General features: G+C 47.2%; 1 protein-coding gene across 1 annotated transcript; it reads right to left on the bottom strand.

Annotated features, from left to right (window-relative positions):
• Positions 1-1,710: 1,710 nt before the first annotated feature.
• On the bottom strand, positions 1,711-22,867 carry LOC103009634 (probable G-protein coupled receptor 173). Its single transcript, XM_007184188.2, has 2 exons — positions 22,163-22,867; positions 1,711-4,533 (listed from the first exon to the last, which is right to left on the bottom strand). The coding sequence occupies exon 2, from the start codon at positions 4,434-4,436 to the stop codon at positions 3,315-3,317; it is 1,122 nt and encodes a 373-aa protein (XP_007184250.1). The 5' UTR covers positions 4,437-4,533; positions 22,163-22,867; the 3' UTR covers positions 1,711-3,314.
• Between the last annotated feature and the right edge of the window lie 404 nt (positions 22,868-23,271).

Genomic DNA, 23,271 nt, shown 5'->3' on the forward strand with positions numbered 1-23,271 from the left:
GCGTCATGAAAATGATTGCGATTCAGTTCATCTGCTAGATCTTTCTAGGACTTTCTATCTCTTCATCGACTCTATACTCTCTTTCCCATCCTTTCCTTTCCATTTCCTCAGTGTACGCTGTTTTAAATTCTATTTTAGATTTTGGGGAGCCAGCTGGATGGTCTCTCGTGAGGCACGGTGGTGGGGTTCTGGCTTAGGTGTGGGATTCGCGTCAAGGATCTGCTCCTCACTTAAACCCTGACCAAATCACTGCCTCTCTCTGAGCTTGTTTCCTCTCCTCTAAATAAGGAGTCCCTAAAAAGACATGTAGGAAACTGCCCATTGCAGGCTTGTTGTGGTAGCAGAGGATTGGAGGCAACCTAGAGACCCATCACCCAGGGGAATGAATAAGAAAAATGTGATACATGTATAAGATGGACCACTAGAATGAATTAGGTCTACATACGGTAACATGGCTGGATCTCTCAAAAACAGAATGTTGAGTGAAGAAAGAAACAGAACAAGATTTATAGTACAATACTGTTTATGTAAATTAAAACACATAACAATACCATACATTTTTCACAGATACACATATATGTAAATAAACACATGAACGGTGGATTGGAAGGACGTACGTTAAATACACGAGAGTGGGTGCCTATGTGGAAGGGGGCATGGGATCAGGGATGGGCGATGAAAGGGACAAAACAAAACAAAATAAAAAATATAAGGGCCTCATATGGACCAATGATGATATAGTGTGCCAAGAACTGAGGAGTATGGTCAACTCAATTCTGTGCATCTGAGAGAGTAAAGTAATTGAGTGCCCAGGGAACAGGCTGGCTGGGGAGACTCCCAGGCTATTTTTTTTTCCCCCTGTGACATCCCTCCCTCTGAATTTAATCAAAGCTTACCAAAATCCGAGCTGTATACAGTGGACCCTTCCGAAGGGCTCCTATCCCAGACTGAGCAGTCTCTCCAGAAGCCATTATTTTGTGTGTGTGTGGGGGGTGGGCATTACCTAACCCCAATAGTTCCCCCCAAGTTTGATCCCCAATTCCCAGTCCCCATTCTCCATGGTGGTCCACTTTCAGGAACACCTTATCTGGCTTTTTGAGAGGAGACTGATACAGGAGTTGGGAGTGGTACCTGGGGGCTCCAGGCTTTGGAAAGAGTTGGGGTACTCAAGTATCCTGTCCCCCATGTTCAGAGCCTGGGCCAAGGGAGGAAAATCTTATGAGATGGGAGTCTACCCTCTTGCTACATACATACGTACCGTTTTCAAGTTCCATCTCTCCGACCACTCTACTTCTTGCTGCAGGCACATACTCTATTTTGTCCCCTCTCAATTAGGTGCATATGTGTACATGTGTGCACATGTGCACTGTATATGTCTCCACATACAGGCATTTGCTCACATGTGTGCCCCAGGCAGGAGTGCCCCCCAACAAAGTCACGCAGACACACTGTCTCACTTGACCATACCTCCCCACGTGTAGTCACACAGACAGGACACACACACACACACACACACACACACACACACACACACACAGAAAGAGAAAACATCCAATATAGCATTGTTCATTTCAGTTTTCCATTTACAAAATCCAATGGTGAATCCACGCAGTTAGAAAAAGGAAATGGAGGAAAATCCTCCTGAATGTACCCTATCTACCCCCACCCCTGTGGTGCCCCCACCCCACCCCCCTGAAAGGCACCCCCATCACTATCACTGAGAGAACAGGTACCCCCCACCCCCAGCCTCTCAGCCACTCTGGCCTGCCTTTCCAGGGCCACTCCATAGCCAGGCTCATTCATGTCTCTCCTGCCTAGAGTACCTTCTCCACCCCTCTTGGGTCAAGGCTTGCCCAGTTCTGGAGCTGTCTTGGAGTAGGGAGGGAGTGTAGGACAAGGGCTTCTGTAGGGAAGGGAAAGGGGGTGGATAAATACAGATCTCCCTCTCTCCCAGGAGATGAGAGGGGGACAGAGAACTTGGGCAAGACCAGGCAAAGAATGCCAGTTTGGCTCACCAGTCCATAAGACTTGATGGGAGCCCAGAGTGGACTCTGCCCTGGGAAGGAGGCTTGGGATCTCCCACCTGGGGAATCTGGCTGCAGTCTGCTCCGCTTGGGGTGGAAGTAATGGTGGAGGGAGGAAGAGAGGAAGGGCTGTTCAGCGCAAGGAAGTTGGGGGCTGAGGGCCCAGAAGGCCAAGGGTTACCACAGAGGGGCTTGAGGCTCCTGAGGCTTGAGGGGGACAAAAAGAGATCAGAGAGGAATGGACTCAAGTCCACAGTGCCTTGGAGTTCATACCACTATGACTTACCAAGGCCCTCAAAGAATTTTCATCTTCAGGAGAGTATCATGAACTCAGGAGACAATTCTGGGGTTGAATTCCACTCTGACCCCAGCCTTTGGGATCCAGCCATTCTGGAGAGTTTGACTTTCTCCCTACACTTCCATGGGGTTGGAGTGGATTTCCATCCTCAAGAAGAAGAGTTGGGGGACGGGGATCCAGGAAGCAGCTTGAGAGAATGCAGCCAAGCTGGGGTCTCTTCAGCTCAAGGCATGTACTCACATCCTGCTCTTCACCTAACCTGGGCCCATCCCAGAAGCCCTTCTCCCTCCCCTCCTGGCTTCTCAAACAGATGCTCAAGAAACACTTGGGAGGTCTGGACATGGTGGGGACAGAGAAAAGACCGGGCTTGGGACCAGGGTTAGCCTAAAACAACATTGCACACAACGTAGCAATTAAACATTCCTTGCTCCCTGGGAACCCAGCACGCCCTTCGGTCCCTCTTGTCAGCAGATCAATTTCTCCCTAAACATCCAGGCCTTGCTAAAGGACTTGGAAGGGGAGGGTACGTGGGAGCAGAGGGGACAATAAGGGCTCTGGAAGTCTATTTTACAGGACAAACTTACCCCTTCTGGACAATGTCAGAGGAGAGACATTAAAGCAAGAAAGCCTGTCTCCTCAGCTGTGAGTAGAAAAACCTGCATTTTCAGGTTTTTTTTTTCTGAATTGTCACTTCTGTGTGTGTGTGAGAGAGAGAGGTGGGGGGGGGGGGAGAGAGAGAGAGATTGTAGAAGTGGAGAAGGAGGTGGCGGAGACGGGCCCCACAGAACTAGAAATGCCTCTTTCCTAGTCCCCCACCCAGTCCCCAACCCTGGGGAGGTGCTGGCAAAGGTGCCTAGATTCCAGGTGGTTCGAGGGGCTGGGGCTGGAGCTCAGAAAGAAAGGCTCCTGTATGGAGCCCCACCTCTCCCCTTCTGTTGGCCCCATCATGGTGGCCCTGACTTTCTCCCTGCCTGTCTGCCTACCAGCCTGCTTCACATGACACAGTAGGGTTCTCTAGGAGCCGGGGCACCTCCTGTGCCCCAGCAGGGGGCGTGAGTCCTCAGGCACTTCTTGAGGTCCTTGTTGAGCAGGAAGCAGACGATCGGGTTGACGGCAGCCTGGGCGAAGCTCATCCAAACAGCGGTGGCCAGGTAACGGTGGGGCACGGCACAGGCTTTCACAAACACTCGCCAGTAGCAGGCCACAATGTAGGGTGACCAGAGGAGCAGGAAGAGCAGTGTGATCGCGTAGAACATACGGCCCAGCTGCTTTTCACCCTTGACCTCGTCCATGCCCAGCAGCCGCCGGCTGGCTGCATGCCCATTCTGCCGGATACCCAGCAGGGTTGGTGGCATGGGCCCACGGCCAAAGCCAGCGATCCAGTTGGCAGCAGCCTGGCCGGTGGCCCCAGGGCCATGGAATGTCCAGTTCTGGCTGATGGCTGGCACCATCTGCACGGGCTTCATCTTGCGGTGTCGATACTCGAAGAGGAGCAGCTTGCCATAGACAGCATGTGTGGCTGCCATGAGCACAGCCAACATAAGCATGAAGCCCAGCGTGTCATTGGCCTTGAAGTAGCGATGCTCAAAGATGCACTGGTCCTCCTCACGGATGAACTTGTAGGTGCCCACGTCGAAGACAGGTGGGAAGGCCATGGCCACAGACAGGGTCCAGGCCATGCAGATGACAGCTGCGCATGTCCAGAGTGTCATGCGCTTGGCGTAGAAGCGGTGGTGGGCGATGGCCATGTAGCGTGTGACGCTGATGCAGAACAGCATGAAGGCCGCATGGAAGCAAAAGAGCACGGCCATAAAGGCCACAATCTTGCAGCTGAGCGCACTGAAGGTCCATGAGGAGCCGTGGCGCACAGAAGCCAGCACAAAGGGGAAGCAGACGGCAGAGCGTATGCCATCAGCCAGGCACAGGTCCAGCAGAAAGTAGTAAGGAGCCTTGTGCAGGGCACGCTCCTTGAGCACCAGCAGGGACAAGATGGCATTGCCCGCCAGGCTCACGCACATGATCAGTCCCAGCAGCACCAGCTTCACGTAAGCCGATGCTGATGGCGGAGACAGTGCGCCGCTCACCTCCTCGGGCTCTCCAGTGGTGTTGGCCATACTGAGGGGCAGGGGCTGCTCCCAACCCTATGGGGTCAGCCAGTCCGGTACTCGATGGGCCCCGGGGGACTCCATCAGTTGTCCTGCTGGGCTGCACCTGCAAATGAGGACACAGACACAGAGAGACAGAGATATGAGGGCAGGAAAGAGACAGAGAGAAAACACACACACAGGGGCACAGAGACAGAGTGAGAAAGGACAGAACAAAGAGATAGAAAATGGACACAAATTGAGACAGAAATGGAGGGGATGAGAAAGAGAAGAGATAGGGAGAGAGACAGAACCAGAGAGACAGGAAGTGGGAGAAAGAAGGAGGGCGTAGGGAGGGAGGGAGAAAAACACAAGAAAAACAGACAGTGAGAAACAGGTGGAAAGGAAAGGTGAGGAAGAAACAGAAAGGGCAGTGTTAGTATGTCTAGGTGGCCTCCCCACTTATTCCCCGGCTGGTGTCAGGCCCTGCCCCTGGCCCACTGCTGCTCCTCCTCCCTCCTTGCTGGGTGAGGAGGTGCTTCGTCTCTCTGGATGTCCTCGGTTACCTGTTTCCCCCATTGGCGGATCTGTGGGATGGGGATGTTGGTGCGGCTCTTCTCTCCCTTTGCAAAGCCCAAAGTTTGTGTTCTTCAAACTTTTTAAACTGCCACCCATAGTAAGAAATACATTTTACATCACAGCCTGGTACACATACAAGCACGTGTACATAGAGCTGAACCAAAAGTTTCACAAAACAGTACAGATCCTATGTATAATGTACCTAGTTTCTATTCTGTTTCACAGTTCTTTTGGTTAATGCTGGTAGCCACTCATTAAATAGGTTTCTTTATTCATAACCAAGCATGTGCTTAGCATGCTCGTGGAACAATGGGAAGACCAGTGTGGTTGGAACAGAGTGGCAAGAGAGACAGTGGAAGGTGAATTCACAGAGGGGTCTGGGGCCAGATCGTGCAGGGCTGTGGGCCATGACAAGGACTTGGGTTTTTACTTTAAGTGAGGTGGAGAGTATATGTGAATATAAAGACGTAGGTATGCTTGTGTGTATTCATTTGTTGAAAAACTATTTATTGAGCACCTACTGCATGCCAGGCACTGGTGATACAGCTGTGAAATAAACCGACAAAGATCCCTGCCCTTGTGAAGTTGATATTCTAGACAATAAAGAAGATACATAGGTGAAGTATACTAGGTCAAATGATGATAGGTTCCTAAAAATAAAAATAAAGGAGGGAAGGGGGATAGGAAGTGCTAAGGGTGGGAGAAGTGCAGTTTTAGATGAGGTGGACAGGGAAGGCTTCATGGAGGAGGTGTCATCTGAGCAAAGACATGAAGGAGGTGAGAGAGTGAGCCATATGGACATCTGGGGGAAGAGAAGTCCAGGCAGAGAGAACAGCCAGAGCAAAGGCCCTGAGGTGAGACTGCATGTGGTGCATTTGAGGAAGAGCAAGGAAGAGGGTAGAACAGAGTGAGTGAGGGGAAGTGGTAAGAGGTGAGGTCAGAAAGGTGGTTAGGCCAGATCACATAGGCCATGGTGAGGACTGACTTTTACTCTGAGTGAGATGGGAGCTGTGGGACAGTTTTGAACAGAGGCGAGATGTGATATGACTCAGGATTGAATGGGATCCTGCTTTCTGCGGTGAGGAGCACAGATCATGTGAGGCAAAGGTGGAAGTAGGGAGACTCCTTAGGAGGCTCTTGCAGTAATCCAGGTGAGGAATAACAGCACCCCCGTGCCTCTTGCCCTGCTTTGCTTCTCTTCCTAGAATTTCTCTCTTCTAATGTACTATATAATTTACTTTTTAAATAGTTGTTTTAATTAATTAATTAATATTGATATATAGTTCATGTACGGTATTATGTAAGTTACAGATGGACAACACAGTGATTCACAATTTTAAAGGTTATACTCCATTTATAGTTATTATAAAATATTTACTTTAAAATTTTGGTTTATTGCCTGCCTCTCCCTATTAGAAGGAAAGCTCCACAAGGGTAGGGATTATCAACTCACACACTCTCCTCTAGAAGAGCAGTGCACAGCCCATGGTAGGCCCTCAGTCAAAAGCTGTCAAATCAATTGGTTGAGGAACTAGAGGGGCTGGTGGCTCAGGGAGGGCTGCCTGGAGGCGTCCAGGTAGGATTTGCTGAGAGAGCTGTCTGGGCAGTGAGTGAATGGGACAGCACAGGCAAAACTTGGGGGGAAGCAGGAGAGCTCCTAGTGTGTGCGGGCTGGGTGTGGGGTGTGACAAGGTAGCAGGGCAGTTCCCTGAGGAGAGGCAGCAAGGCAGAAGCTGGAGAAGCTCAGAACTCCTGCTGGGACTGGGATGGGCTTGAAGTTGGGGGAGGTGGGGCTTGAGTGGATGTCTTTCTACCTCCTCCCTCCCAGGAAAACGGCTCCCCTCTGCACTGTTTCCCAGCTCAATCCAACCTGGCCTGCCACAGCCATCTGGGGCCAGACTTTGATGGCACCCCAAAGTCTCAGAGCTGGTGCCAGTGGGCCAAGGGAAGGTGCTAGGGCAGGGGCTTGAGAGAAGCGGAGTTGGTGGGCCCCTTCAGCCCCTCAAGGCCTCATAGCTCCCACACAACTGTGGACCAGCCGATAGCTGGGTGAGTGTAAATATGCACACACACACACACACACACACACATACACACACACACATACACACACACACTCCTTAGCCTTGAGGAGAGGCAGGGAGGAAGTGATAGAGACAGAGAGTGAATGTAAGACAGAGTCAGAGAGACACACGAGTGACAAAGAAGGAGAGAGGAGCAGAGAAAGAGAGAGAAAGAGAGACAGACAGATGGAGACATAGGAGGGAGGGAGGGAAGGGGTGGGAGAAATACACAGAGAAAGGAGAGAGCCTTATACAGAGAAGAGGAGCTAGAAATAGAGACAGAAAGAGGAAGAAAAGATAAAGTGAGAAAAAAGACACACACACACACACACACACACAGAGAAAATGCAAGAGATAGACAAGGGAGAGAAATAGAGACAGAAAGAGAGAAAAAATAGAGACAGAAAAAATAAAGACAGAGGGACAGAGGGAAGGAGGGAGGGAGACAGAGACAGAGAGATAGAAGGAGAGGGATAATGCCAGGAAATAAAGAGAGAAAGATATAGAGAAATAGACAGGGACGGGGAGTGAGAGACAGATAAAGAGGGGACAGAGACAGAGGCAGAGACAGAGACAGAGAGAGGCAGAAATAAAGATGGAGACAGAGAGAGGGAGACACAGAGAGACATACTAAGACCGAGAAGGTGGATAATGTGTAGCCCAGAGTCTCAGTGAAAACAAAAACAAACACTAAAACAAAACAAAAAACCATAAAACAATAGAAGCAAACAAACAAAACTCTGGTGTTGCCTGGAAAGCTGGGGTGATTATATAAAAAGTGAGGAGAGTGTTCTTCTAAGCATAGACTGGCAGCCACAGCCCAGGACCATCCGAGACTAAGGATGTGTGTGCATACACATAACACGTACACACCTGCTCGTGCTCAGATGCCCTTAGAGATACACAGACACCTACACACACACTCACAAACACATAGGCTACTCCTATAGAGACCCATGGACAGCAACCAGCTCACACACAGGGGCACTGGTGTGCACACACGGCACTCACACACACACATACACACACACACACACACACACACACACACGGTATATCGTGTATGCCGCCTCATTCACACAGGTACAGTGTACCCTGCTTAAACACCAGTGCTTTGTCCTCAACAAAGGCATTACTGCCCCCTAGGGGACATTTTGGAAATTTATAGGAGCATTTTTGGTTGCCACAGTGCTGGGTGTGTCCTTCCAACATTTGGGGTTCTGGGCGAGGATGCTGGCCATCCAGTGACCTGCAGGGCAGTCTTACACAGCCAACATATGTCCCTCATCCCATAGGATTTTGGACTTGGAATGAACTGAACCTAGAATCTAACTCTATTTCACAGTTAAACACAGTTGTTCCTTTGATTTAATATACCCTGAATTATCCAGGAATGTGGCTGTCATGTAAGTCTAGAGACTGTACTTTGTTTTGTGGAGCACTTTCCTTGAGTTGTTCAGTATTTCGGAAACTCTCACGCCTAGGCCTTTGCCTGTCATTTGCCTGCACTTCGTACAAGGGGCAGCTTCTGATTTTTCCCTTCTCCTAAATCCACATTTACTCGTTATAAGATGTTACAAGCTTCTAATTCACTGAATCTCCTGGGGAGTGTCATGCCCAAGCATTTCCATATTGAAATGCAAATTATTTTCTTATAAGCCACTTTTATTTCTTATTTATTTATATTAGAGTTAATATAATGTGGCTATTGTATAAAATACTATATGAATTTTCTTTTGAAATTATATATGCAGAGAGATTGTATTATTTAAGAACTTCATGTCCAGATAGTAAAGGGGTGTTACAAAATATGTTACATAAAAGAGGGTGTTGGGTATGAGAGGGCTGAGAATTGCTCATATGCACAGACACACACACACGTGCAGTGGCCCACAAACCCACAATTATAACTCCCCTAACATACACACAAACTTTCAAATCGTGACAGATACACACACACAAACCTACTCATTGTCACTCACACGTAGACTCATATATACCCTTTGTCCCAGTGTACCTGATTATTCAAATCCTCTCACGTATTTAAACTCTTGCAACACAGCTGCAAGAAAACAGTGGCATACCTATATCATCACATATACAAATATGGTTACACACGTTAACACTCAGTCACTTACATACGCCAGCATGCTCACATGCACTTGAACCCTGCCACACATATGTATACACAGACTGCCCCTCAGATACCCACAGAAAAAACAGACAAGTAAAAAACTGCTCACATATACACACATGTACATATGCTAACACACTCTAACATACAGAGACCAACTGATCCAAAACCTCTCACATAGATTATGCACACTCACCAACACAGATGTGTACACCCTAGCACAGGTATACACAGATGCCCATTCATGTACACGCTCACTCATGCAGAGAAGTAGACCAGCTCCAACACAGACACAGACACACACACACACCCCTTAGCAATATGCAAGCACAAGCAAACACAAAGAAAAAAGCCAGATATAGTGTATACAGATACACTCTCACACACAGACGTCTATACACACACAAACTTGCTCACAAGCCAGATACTTACTTGACATATACAGCCTGCAACAGGTATACACCCAGAGACAAACCCGTGCAAGTGCACAGAGCAGCCAACTCCAGAACACACAGGTGGAAACATTAGCAGAGCTGTCTGGGGCTGGAGCAAGAGAGGGCTCGAGGGGACCATGTGAGAAGGGAGGTTGTAAATGTCTGGAATGCTTCCTGTCGAAACATCCCAGATAGTCAGATTATTACTTTGGTTGCCACTGGTTGTTCATCATCAGTGAGGTTTTTTGGCTTTGCCCCTACATGTACAATGTTTGTTTTTCTTTTAATTTGATCTCATTCTTATTTTTCCACAATTTTTTCTACGAAAATAGAAGGGCTGTATGATTGTAGCTGTTATTACTATTATATAGATTTAGGTGTTCCTAAAGAGAATATAACAATTTTGTTAATTTCCTTGATTGTTGCTTCTTTATTAAAAAAATGTTTTCTTCTAGAACATTTCAAACAAAAATGTAGAAAGAATCCTGTAATGAACCTCAGGGCATCCATCACCCAGACTCACTAACGATCAACTCATAGGGTCTTGTTTCACCTATAACCTCACCCACTTCCCCCACTTCCAGAGTATTCTGAAGCATATCTATTATGCCATTTCATCCATAAGAATTTCAGTAAGTATTTCTAAAAGATAAGAACTCTCGGGCTTCCCTGGTGGCGCAGTGGTTAAGAATCCACCTGCCAATGCAGGGGACACGGGTTCGATCCCTGGTCCGGGAAGATCCCACATGCCACAGAGCAGCTAAGCCCGTGTGCCACAACTACTGAGCCCGCACACAACTACTAAAGCCCGCGTGCCTAGAGCCCGTGCTCCGCAACAAGAGAAGCCACGACAATAAGCTCACGCACTGCAACAAAGAGTAGCCCCCGCGCACCACAACGAAGAGTAGCCCCCGCTCACCACAACTAGAGAAAGCCCACGTGCAGTAACGAAGACCCAACGCAGCCAAAAATAAATAAATCAAATAAATAATTTTTTAATTAAAAAAAGATAAGAACTCTTTTTAAAACATTACATTTTTATTATTTCTTTGCTTATTTATTGATTTACTTGCTACTGTCTTTTAATATTTAAAATTTGGCAAATCTGATTCTTGGTGGGATTTCATAATTAATTTCATAATTAATTATTATCTTTTGTTTTTAGGTAAAAATATTTGTCAGTAAATGAGTGCAGCCTGACTATAGTTGAATTGAATTGATTCATTAAAGGGAACTCTAGGCCTTTCTGGGTTTGTCTCAGAGTGCTGCTTAAAAATGCAGAAGACCTAAAACTTGATTTTTGGAAAAAATCAGTTTTCAGAAGTCACAAAGGGTCACACAAAGGGTCAGTCTGCTGACCCCTTCAATACTTTATATTCACGTAGATTTAATTTTTAAGATATTTCTTTCCCCATCAAATTGGACTTTTTGATTAAAGCTGGAAAATCAAGAGACTCATAAGACAAACACAGTAGTCTCCCCTCCAAAATAATCCAGGATGTTCCTAATTTAAGCAATTTAATGAGGATTGTCTCAAATTTGAGTTCAGCTGCCCAGTTAGCCCTCTTTTCCTCAGCCTAAATGTCCAATCTGTGTGGAAAACTTATCAACAGAAACCTTCACAGTAGGCTATGTTGGTCAACTGACCACAAAACACTCTATCACACAGAGAAAGATTTGGAGTTTTTGAAGCATCTGGAAGAGCAAATTAAGAAACTGGGCTCTTTTTTGAGATGAGTTAGAACATTCTTAGATGGAGTTCAACCAGCTAGTAACAGGGTTATACAATTAACAAGTAAAGCTAAGATGCCCACCCAGTAGAATCTCATATGTTAGCAGTCTGCCGGGAAATTATCCACACTATATTTGAGACCAACAAGGTAGAAGAAATAGGACAGGGGCCACTTTCAATTATTTCTGTTAGGAGATACGCTGGTGACAGGTCAAAGGACATCGAGATAACACTAACCCAGAAGATTGCTGAATCAAAGGGGTTTTCATTTTATATTGATGTATCTCAGGATGTTGATTAACTGTGCTTGGTTTATAGTACTAGTCAGAAAGCCTGAAGAGAAATGCCAGAAGCACCAAAATAAACTAAGGTTGAAATATTCGAAGTGATACATAAATATTTTGAAATACTGTGGAAACTCTGCATAAATCTGTGGACTGGCGCTGCTGTTGTGATGGCAGGAAGTTTACAGCTGGAATTTGTTCTGAAAATGCTGAGAGTCATCCACTGAGGAGCCTTAACCTATAAAAGTTTGCCTGAAGGTCTAACTTCCAGAGTAAATGATGCCAGGTGAATTTAATTAGATCCAAGGCACTACCCACCCACTTGTCAGCTTTCTGTGAAGCACTGGAATCAGTACACCCTTCTCTATTGTTTTAAGCCTAAGTGTGTAAAGATTTTATAATGGATTTATGAGCTAAAAGAAAAATTTCAGCATTCCTCTGTGAATGATTCTCACTTTGCAGATTTGATGCTTACTGGCTTCAACACACGGCTCTTTGAGCACATGAATAAAATCACATCAAAAATTTTCGACACTCAAAGATACATGAAAGTATACCGACAAGGTTTATGGATTTGAAGCTAAACTTCAACTTAGAAGAAATCAGGTCAAGTATGGTTCCTTGGGTGATGTTTAGTTAGCACTATAAGTTAAACACTAAAGAAGACTTACTAGGATGAATAGAACAAGGTCTACTTAGGGGAAAACTTCATCATTATTTTTAAATACTCAAAATGAAAATTTTCTGTTGGATTCAAAATTCATGAGCATTTGTTACAAGAAATTTCAACATCACATTTGACTGAAAGAAAAGAAAGAGGCGTTAGATTTAAAGAAGGATCTCACCTTTGAAGTACAAAATTCAAAGACTAAGAATTATAGATTATTGATGAGAAAAGAGTTTTAATCAATTAAAAAATACCCTTTGACCATTTGCTGCCACTTAGGCAAAGGGTTTCCTGTTGATGGTGACTACCAAGAGACAGAAGAGATTATGTAGCTATTCTGAGCATAAAACCTGGGTCTCTGCCTGGGCAGAGCAAGAACAAGTGAGTTATAAAAGGGAGGTGAAAAAGGGAGGCACGAACAAGCAGTTGTTCCATTTGTTAAGAAAGGTTGGTATGATGTGAAAGCACCAGCCATATTCAACACAAGAAACTGCACCTGATGCTTCAGAGAAACCAAAATGATACCTGATGACCCCAAAGCTCATGCTTTTGAGGTGAGTTTTGCTGACCTACACAACCATGCTGCTACATTTCATACATTCAAGCTAATTATGAGGACATTAGGGCAAACTATGCCTAAACAACCTCCATGGAATGGGTATTACCTTCAACAACATGCCTTCCAAGATCAAGAAGAGGCAGGCCACAATGGAAGTTTATATCCGTGTCAAAAGTACCAATGGTTATTTGCTTCATTTGTTTTGTTTGGGTTTTTACCAAGAAACACAACAACTTGGCATAAGGGATCTACGCTCAGCACCAAGTGATTTACCAAATCATGATGAAAATGACCGTAAAACAAATCAAGACAGTCATGACCAAAGATGCAGAACAAGTGGGCACGAATGTTGACCACTACAGATTTGCACCAGTGGATTAAAAAGTTATGTTTACAGAAGTGAGCTCAAGTGTACTATGAAAAAATTTGGAAAAGATTTCATTTGCAAGTTGCATACAAATTCAATATTAAATAATTCTCCTAAAACTTGGCATTTTAATTTTTCTTACCACAATTTTTATAATATAAAGAAAATGTAAGGAATTTCTTTTCACCAAACCCCAGTACCCCTAAATCCTCTTAAGTTTACTACAGTGTGCTATACAAATATTTCACCTTCTCTGTGTGCCTGACACATTCACAGCTAGTCGTATTGCGTGGACACTTGCACACATGAACAGATACACAGCACACAGGCATAGGTGTACATGGAGATTCAAATTTACACACACATCCAGACTTACCCCAGCTGATAGGTGCAGTCAGATGCTCACACACACACCTCTTCTACACAGAAAGAGGCATGTGTGTAGGTGCCCACTTACCAGCAAATCATGCAAAGATTTATATAACACACACACACATATATAACCACCCTTCTATAGAAATACAGGCCTAGGCACCGATACATTTGCTATTCACATGGGCACGTGCACACACATACACCTACAGACCAAATCGTACGGACCTATATGCTTTCAGACACAGTCATGTATGCACAGATATAAGAACTTGACATTCAGTCGCAGGGCAAGTGCTGCTCACATCCTACAGATCCAGGCCCTTCCCCACCCCAGGCTCTTACACTAAGAGATTAAAACCTACCATCTTATATGAACCCTGCCCTGGCACACATACATATATACACAGTACAGACTTGCTCGCGCATACAGACACATGGCTCAGGCTCACTGCTACACACAGAGGCAGGCAGGCAGGTGAAGCAATGCAGACTCACACATACACACCCACATAGCCACTGCTGCTTATAAACACAGACAGACACACTCATTCACACCTACACATACATTCACATGACACAGATACACACATCCTAGTACATGGCCATATAGGCATAAATCCTCTACACACACACGCATCCACCTACATCATCACATATAAACCTGAATACCAACCTTCTTACATTTACAGACACTCACAACATGCACACATTTACATCCTGACCACTATAAACCCGTTTACATATTCAGATAAAAACGCACTGTGCACTACCACAGATACAGGTATATGCACTCATACACTCAGATGTGTGTATGCTGGGAAGCATACACACAGGGCCAAACCTCTTCCATCAACCTCCTAGACCCACACTTCCATCCTCATACACCCATGGTTTTATATACACACTGGGACACATATAAGTACAAACCCACTTTTATGTATAAACACACCCTCACATACACCCACGATCAGCTCATTCTCTCACACATACATGTGGATACTGATAATGTGGCAAATATACACATAGAAACTACCCCGTTCACACTTGCAGATAGACACATACTGTCACCTACACATAGGCGCATGTGACAATTATAGTACTGGGTAACACCTTATATGGCAGAGAGGACTCATTATGTGCCAGGCACAGTCCAAAGCACTTTTTGAATATTAACTCATCCAATTCTCACTCTATGAGATAGGTAGTATTATTACCCCTACTTTATAAATGAGAAACTAGGGCTTAGTTGAGGTTAGGTGACTTGTCCAAAGCCACACAGCTAATAAAGGCAGAATTAGGATGTAAACCCAGAGCCTGGCTCAAGACCTTACAAATCCAACTTACTCACATGTAGAAACACACTCACCTCATACACATATACAGATACACACTACTTTAGCACAAGCACATGCACACACAAGCCATGTACTGACAGGCTCAGGTACAGTTACACACATACACATACACAAACATGGACATGCTCACATTTACAGACACTCCAGCAGAGGTATATCTTGCCCCAGGAAAGATATACACATTCATACAACGCCCACAATCCTGCACCCCACCAAAACACACCCACACTACTAAACACACAAAACACCCACATATACCACCTACACACCATCTAAATATATCCACACTCACATACAGATGCACCCACTTTCTCAGATACTCTCCCCACCCAGATATACCCAAACGCTCTCACACACACTACCCACATATATTCACATGCACACACATCACCCAGATATACCCTATCTCCCTCCCATACACCATCCTGAGAGAACCGCACACATCCTACTTAGATATACCCACTCCCACACGCCCCAGCCCAGGTGGCTACACATTCTCTTTCTCACACACACTATTCAGATGCACCCACTCTCACACACACACCCAATACTGATACACACTCTCTCACACACATCCCATCTAGACACACCCATCCTCATACACACATACCTCAAATACACCTACACTCACAGGCACTCCACCCAGATACAGCCACACTTTAAGCAAACTTCCAACTCAGTACACCCACACTCTCACATACAACATTCAGATACACCCAAACTCACACACACTCCCAACCCAGAGCCCTCATACCCAACCCAGGCAAACCTACAGTCTCTTTCACATGTGGTATCAAGATACACCTACAATGACACACACACCATTCAAACACACTACACTTACACCCCACCCAGATACTCACACTCACCCAATTCAAATACATCCACATGCACAGATACCCACCTACACATAATCCAGAGACACCCACTCACAAACAAATCCTATCCATACATGCCCACACTTCTCATGTTCTTTCTTTGTCTCTCTGTCTCTGCCTCTCTCACACATACACACACAAACAGAGCCCACTCACACAGCCCCAGCCAGATACATCCACACTCTCATACATACACACAACATCCAGATTCATCCCATGTGGACCACTGAGATACATTCACACCCATATGCATCATCTAGATACACTCCACTACCATCTAGATACACTTGCAAATTCACACACACACATCCCATCTAGATAATCCAACTTTCATACATGCCATCCAGGTGCACTTCCCCAGACACTCCACTGCCCAAATACATCCAATGTTCTCATCCTCTCCACACCACCCAGATGCCCCCACATTCCAAACTCACACTTCCCACCCAGTAATGTCCCCCAAACTCTCTTTCACACACCTCATCGAGTTATACACACACTCACACACATACCCAAGTACACATATACCCAGATATGCAACCGAAGCTCTAACAACACACCATCCAGATATACCTTAATACATACTCCACCACCCAAATACACCTGTGCTCTCACCCAGCCACCATCCAGATGCACTCACATTCAAACAAACTCCACCCAAAATACACCCACACACTGTCTCACAAACAGCCCAGATGTACCACACTCTCTCACACATCATCCAGATACACCCAGCCACATACCAAAACACTCACATTCACTCCCTGACCCAATCAAACCCAAACACTTCTACCCCATCCAGATACACCTACACACTTCTCCCACTGGATACATTCATGCTCTCACACTCCCACCACACTCAGAAACACCTATGCACTCTCTTATACATACACACAATCCAGCTCCCCCCCTCTCTTAATCACCATCATCCAGAATACCCACACTCCACGCACACCACGCAGGTATACCCATGCTCTCTCACACACCACACACACCTCACTCACATATAGCCCCCACAGCATCCACAGATACTCCCAATTATATACACACTCACATACACCCCACCCTCACCCAGATGTGCCCAAATTCTCTCTCTTACACACACACACACAGACACACACACCATCTAGATAAACTCCATCACACACTTATATTGCCTAGATACACTTGTGCTCTCACCCACCTACACACCATCCAGATATACCCACACTTGAATGCCCCCACCCCAATAGACCATACGCCTTCATATGCTCACTCTACCCAGAAACACCCACACTCCCTCTTACACACGTAACATAGATAGGTCCCCACTGTAAAACATACATCATCTAGATAACCCCCCACTCTCTCTTGCGCCATCCAGATACACCCATACCTACATACCCCTCAAATATATATATTCTCACACATATTCCCACACAGCCACACCCAAAGTGTTACTTATACCATCCTCCACCGAAATAGGCCAATGGTCTCATAGTGCCTCACAAATGCACCATTCACACACACCCACATCCACACTCATCCCTCTCAAACACACCCAAATGTCTCACACTCAAACCTTACCCAGAAACACCCAGGCTCTCTCTTACATACACGCAACCCAGATCCCTTCTCTCTCTCTCTCTCTCTCTCTCCCTCTCTCTCTCTCTCTCTCATCAAATATAGCACCCACTCCACACACACACCCCACTTCACCTGGATATACCTTCACTTTTCACTTATACATACACATTTAGATCCAGATTTCTCCCTGGATAGCACAACTTGGGTGCTGTGTGTGAAAACCATTTACTAACCCTTGATACCATACAATGCCATTTTGTCCTGGGCCTTTGATGGTGGGGGGAGGATGGGAAAGGAGGTCTTTGTGTTTCAAGGAATCCTTTTCTAAAGAGGTCACAGGCCCCCTTCCCTAGTAGGATATCAGTCATTTTTGGTTCTTACTTCTTGAGTGTGAATGATGACAGGAATTCTCCTGAGACCCTCACAGAAGCCCAGCACATGGTCAAGGCCAGAGAAATCCCAGAAGGGGGTCATGGATTGCTCAAGTGTTTTGGCTTCCATCATCTAGGATGTCTACACAATTAGAGCCAGACATGGTCTAGCAGGGTACCTGGCTTTCAGATAGGCACATAAATACACGCTGGGGTAAACATAGCATCACGCAGACTCATAAGTACCCTCCCTTATCACCCTCTCAATAATAAGGCCTATCTGAACAAGCCCAAGGCCAAATCTTTCTCCCTCTCTCACATACATACCATGAGACAGGCACATGCACAAATACCTACACTCATCCCTACAATAGGCACACCCACAGCAGTGCACACTCACACTGCACTTGGTCCCACATATGCACATCCATTTATTCTCAAACACAGACATATATGCATAGCATATACTCACATGACATAATGCCCACGAAGGACATACTTTCACTCACAAACACAGGTGTACACACAGGCATATTTACATATGTCCACAGACAGGCAGACTCTGTATCACACCCAGTGAGACAATGAACAAACATGACACACAGAGGTGAGCTCCCAAATGTATACACATACAGCCCCAGACACGACCACATAAGCATATTCACACATACTCACACCAGGATGTATTCACACACACAAACACCCAGATGTGCACATGCTTGTCAATTAGATGGTGTACTCATACATGGACATTCTAACACACATAGACTTATACACACAACTGGGCATGTACACCTATAAGCGTATTCACATGAACTTAGGCTTGTACATCATTCATTCCTGCAGGCACAGAATCAGACATGGAGACACAAATGTACTTACAAAACACACTCACACAATTACACACACCATTTATGTTGACACATGTTCATACACCCATATGAGAAAATATGCAAACAAAAGAAGACTCATGCACACATGGAAGAATAGTCACATATTCTCACACACTTGTACATCTGCACAAGAAGAATTGCTAACACTCATCACAGACAAACACATGCAAAGACAACCTCACACACAGACACGCACACACTCAAATGCATTTATAGGCCAAGAGTGGTGTGTACGTACATTCACTTACACTGTTCTACAACATATGCTCCAGAACAAACAATGGTAGATAAACACAAATACACATATGCAAATAATTAGAACTATACAAATTGGTGCAGTTCAGACGCCACCTATGCATTCAGACAGACACACACCCTGGCATATTTACACACACATACACTTAGATTTGTGTGAATACACAGGCAAATATACAGACATGTTCACTCAAGTGCACACACAGCTAGATGTTCACACATACCAGCATATACACACACATTCACTCAGTCACTCACAGGCATTTCCACACACACATTCACCCTCACTCAGAAATTCAAACAAAATACATAATGGGACAGGTGCATCCAAGTATTATGAGTTGTAGTTACTCATGCTCACCACACTCAGAGATGCACTCACACACAACAGTGTACCCACAAACACAACTAGACATATACATGAATGCAGCCATTTACCTATGCACACAGCCTTTTGTGCATATATTTAAAGGTGTACACCCCCCCAGCCATACCCATATATATAATCAAATGTGCACACATAGGCAAACCCACAAGGCATACTTTCATGCACAAAACATGTGCATTCACACACTCTCCCCTACCCACACAATTAGTTCTCCTTATACTAGTGTGACCATCTACACTAACATTTCCCTAATCAGATGTAGACCCGTGGGTCTGTCTACAGACAATATGTATTCAAACATGCACACAAAGACGTAGACATAATTCAAAATGCTGGAGAATCCACAAAGACATTCACACACAGGCCTACTCATACATATACATGACAGGCACACCCACGCAGAAGCATGTGTACCCGCACTTACCCTCCCATACATGCATGGACACACACACATACACATGCCCTTACACTTACAAACACACCATTTAGATGCACTTGTATTCATATGCACACAGGGGCATACACAATTATACACAATCAGATATATCTGGGCAATCACCTAATAGGACATGTACACCCAGGCATTCTGAAACCCTCACACTCATACACATACAATCAGACATGTACACTCAAAGACAAATGTATACCACATACATATATTTAGCGAGACATTCAACAGGCCTATTGGCTCAGAGAAACACACCCTCACTCAGGCTCAGGATCCAACATGCCCATTTGCTCACCCAGACAGACATGCAAAGTCATACCCACTCTCTTGTACACACACCATCCTACCCAGACACCCACACACTCTCACACCGTCATGTGACCTGCTAACACACACAGACTCATACACATTCATAGTGCCCATGAACAGACAGACACACACAGCCATATGTTTTCAGTTGCATATATACACCCACACTCAGGCCTAGATGCCTCTGGACCACAGGTGGGGTTTTCTCCCTTCTGCACCAAAGGCTTCTTCAGAGAAGTCTACTCTATAAGCCTACTCTATATATTCCACCCCTCCCTGCTCCCACAGAGGAGGTCTGCTGGGCCTCAGTGTTTCCCCTCTTCCTAATGCTCCCCTGGCCTTGAGGACTCTCCTCCAGCCACTGACCCCTCACTCAGTGTTCCACCACATCTCCACACCCAGAAACCAGCCAGCAGACCCAACTGTCCCTCCAGCCCAGGCTCTATGTTAGCAACTCCCTGGGACCCGTCCCCCACAGCTCTGGCTGCTGCATGGGCCACACCCGAAGCCCTGTGATCTCAGAAGCTTCAGCCCTGTCCCCACGCCCTGCCAACCACTGACCACAGGCCAAACTCTTGCCAAGTCTCCCCTCAACAGGGAGATGCATACATCACCAGAGTCAGCAATGCTGCAGGCTGCAAGCCAGGCCTCTGCTAGCTCATGGGGGCTAGAGCCTCTGTGTGTGTGTGTGCACAGACAGGGGCAAGTGCAGGAAAGGAGCCTGGAAGAGGGTGGGGGCAGGAGGCTCTGCTCACAGCCACCACTTATTCCTCCTTACAAATGAGGAGTAACAACACAGAGTTGCTCCTGCCTCCTCCTCCCCTCCCCTCCCCCATTTACCTACCTGCTGCCCTCCCCAGATCTCAGCCAAGACCCTGGAGAAGAGGGGCCAGTCCTTCCCCCAAATAACTAATGACAATATTAATCATGAACAATCAGCAACAATATTGACCATGAGCTTTGCTGACATTGCTTCAGGGCCACTTCTATACACATCCTTCACTTACATGCACCAACTCATTTAGTTACTACACACAGCCATGAAGGAAGGGTTACCAGTCTCTTTGACAGATGAGAAAACCAAGGTTCAATAAGTAGCACACTTTCACTAAAGTTGCAGAGCCAGTAGTTGAGGGAGGTGTCCCTGGAGAATCCATGTTCTCCATGTACCAGGCTTTCCTGCTGCTTCAGACAGAGGGACCACAAGGCCATAATATCTGGGGAATCCCATACACAACATGGGAGTCCGAAACAGAGATTGAGAGCCTTGGATGAAGGCTGGGGCCCACACTGTGGGGACAACCTTGTTGCGTCTGGCCCCTGCAGGGTGTTGTGTGGCATGGTCCTTGCCTCCACCAAGGCATCAGGCAGTCTAGGGCCTGGAAGTGCTCCCCACCCCCACCTCACCTTCCTTTTAGCCCTACAGTGGCTTCCTCCCCCTAGCTGGAAATCACAGCGGTATCTTCCCTGGTGAGTGAGCAAAAGTCTGTGCTACTTGTGGGGAGAGACAGGGGAAGGAAGGAAGGAAAGAAGGAAAGAAGGAAGGAAGGAAGGAAGGAAACAAGGAGTGGGGGGTGGTCTGGGCTGGGAGCAGCTTCTCTGTCACGTCTACTCACCTGCCAGCTCACACACTCAGGCAGACACACACACACCCTGCATGCTGGCCAAGGAAGCTGGCGGAGAGTGGAGGAGGAGGGAGAGGGAGAGGAGGCAGCTGCAGGAGGCTGAGCCTGCCCAGGGTGCAGGCATCGTGAGGGGAGCACAGCCGGGCTCCAGGCATGCCTTCCACAGATAGCACACAAGGAAATATTAACACAGCCTTGTGCTCAAATGCGACCATAATGATAAAAACAGACCTTGTATGGGGAAACAGGTGGTGGTTCCCTTCCTCACGGGACATTTGGGATTGAGGAAGATGGGGATGGCTAGAGGACTCTCCAGGCTTGAGTGCCCAAGTAGCCCTTGTGATGGAGCAGAAAGAGAGACTAACAGAATCAGAGAGAGACAGAGAGCATGGCAGTGATGGAGACTCTGGAATATGTGTGGGGAGACAGAAGTCCCAGCCCCCCATCCTCGGTGGAGCGATGCTGACTACTTACCTAGGCTCTCTCAGCAGGGCTGTCTTGGAATCGAGGGAGGGGCTCAAGCTGTCTCACTCAGGATAAATCACAGCCCAGGCCACATTGTGGGACCCTTCGTGATCTGGCAGCCAGTGACACTCCTGCTTCTGTTGCCGTGGATACAGCCGGGCTGGTCTAAATCGCAGACATCAGGGGAAGCAGGCACTGGAGGAGTGCACTGGACAGGGCTGGGGGTGTTGGGGAACACCGGGTGGGCAGCACACAGCCTTGGGGTGCCCAGCTAGCTGGCAGGTGGGGGTCCAGGCAGGTGCTTCCCCAACTACACACTCCCACCCCCATCTTCACGCCACCGCCAAGCTGAGAGGGGGGCCAGCACTGACCCCTGCTACCCGTCTGCCCACCTGGCTGCCGGTCCCCCCTTCCCCCTCCCTGTCTGCCCGCTGGCCGCCGCCTTTTGTCCTCAGAAGACACGGTCCCCGCGGGGCCTCTGCCAAGCCTCCAGCAGATGCTCAGGGTCTGGGGCTCCTCCCTGGGAGCACTGGGGCCATGGCCTGGGAGAGCCCCAGGTTGTGGGAGCTCTCATCCAGGCTCACTCCGCTCCCCAGGCCTGTCGGGGATGGGGAAGAGGTGCAGGTCCACAGCCAGAGGCAGCAGCAGAGGTGGAGTTGGGGAGGGGATGGACGCCAGAAAGAGGGGGTGGGGTGGAGAGAGAGGCTGGCCTGATAGCTGTGTCCCGGGTTTTAGATCCGGGTTGAGGAGGGTGGCTCAGAGCATCCGAGGGGGGGGTCCTGATGCAAAACGGGGGCACCGTGGGCCTGCCGGAGGGACCCTCCAGGCCTGGGAAGCACCCCAGCTTACACAAATTTAGGTCCCAAGATGCTGGGGACACCCAGCCTGGATAAGGCATCGGCGGGGAGCCCAGGGCACTAAGCTGGACCCCATCCGGGCTGTCCGTCCCCCCTCTCCTCGATTTGCACGGTCCCTGCCTCAGGGGCGGGCGGAGGAGGGAGGGAGGCAGGGAGGGAGAGGGAGGGAAGGAGGGAGGCTGAGCAGGCAGGGAGACTCCCAGCCGCCAGCCTGGTCCTCCCTGGGGCGGGGCGGGGCAGGGCGGGGCGGGGAGGGGGTGC

Source organism: Balaenoptera acutorostrata, chromosome X (assembly GCF_949987535.1).
Source record: "Balaenoptera acutorostrata chromosome X, mBalAcu1.1, whole genome shotgun sequence".
NCBI classification, from domain to species: domain Eukaryota; kingdom Metazoa; phylum Chordata; class Mammalia; order Artiodactyla; family Balaenopteridae; genus Balaenoptera; species Balaenoptera acutorostrata.

Coding starts and splice junctions, on each gene's coding strand:
- LOC103009634 (XM_007184188.2), bottom strand. CDS start 4,436: ATGGCCAACACCACTGGAGAGCCCGAGGAGGTGAGCGGCGCACTGTCT.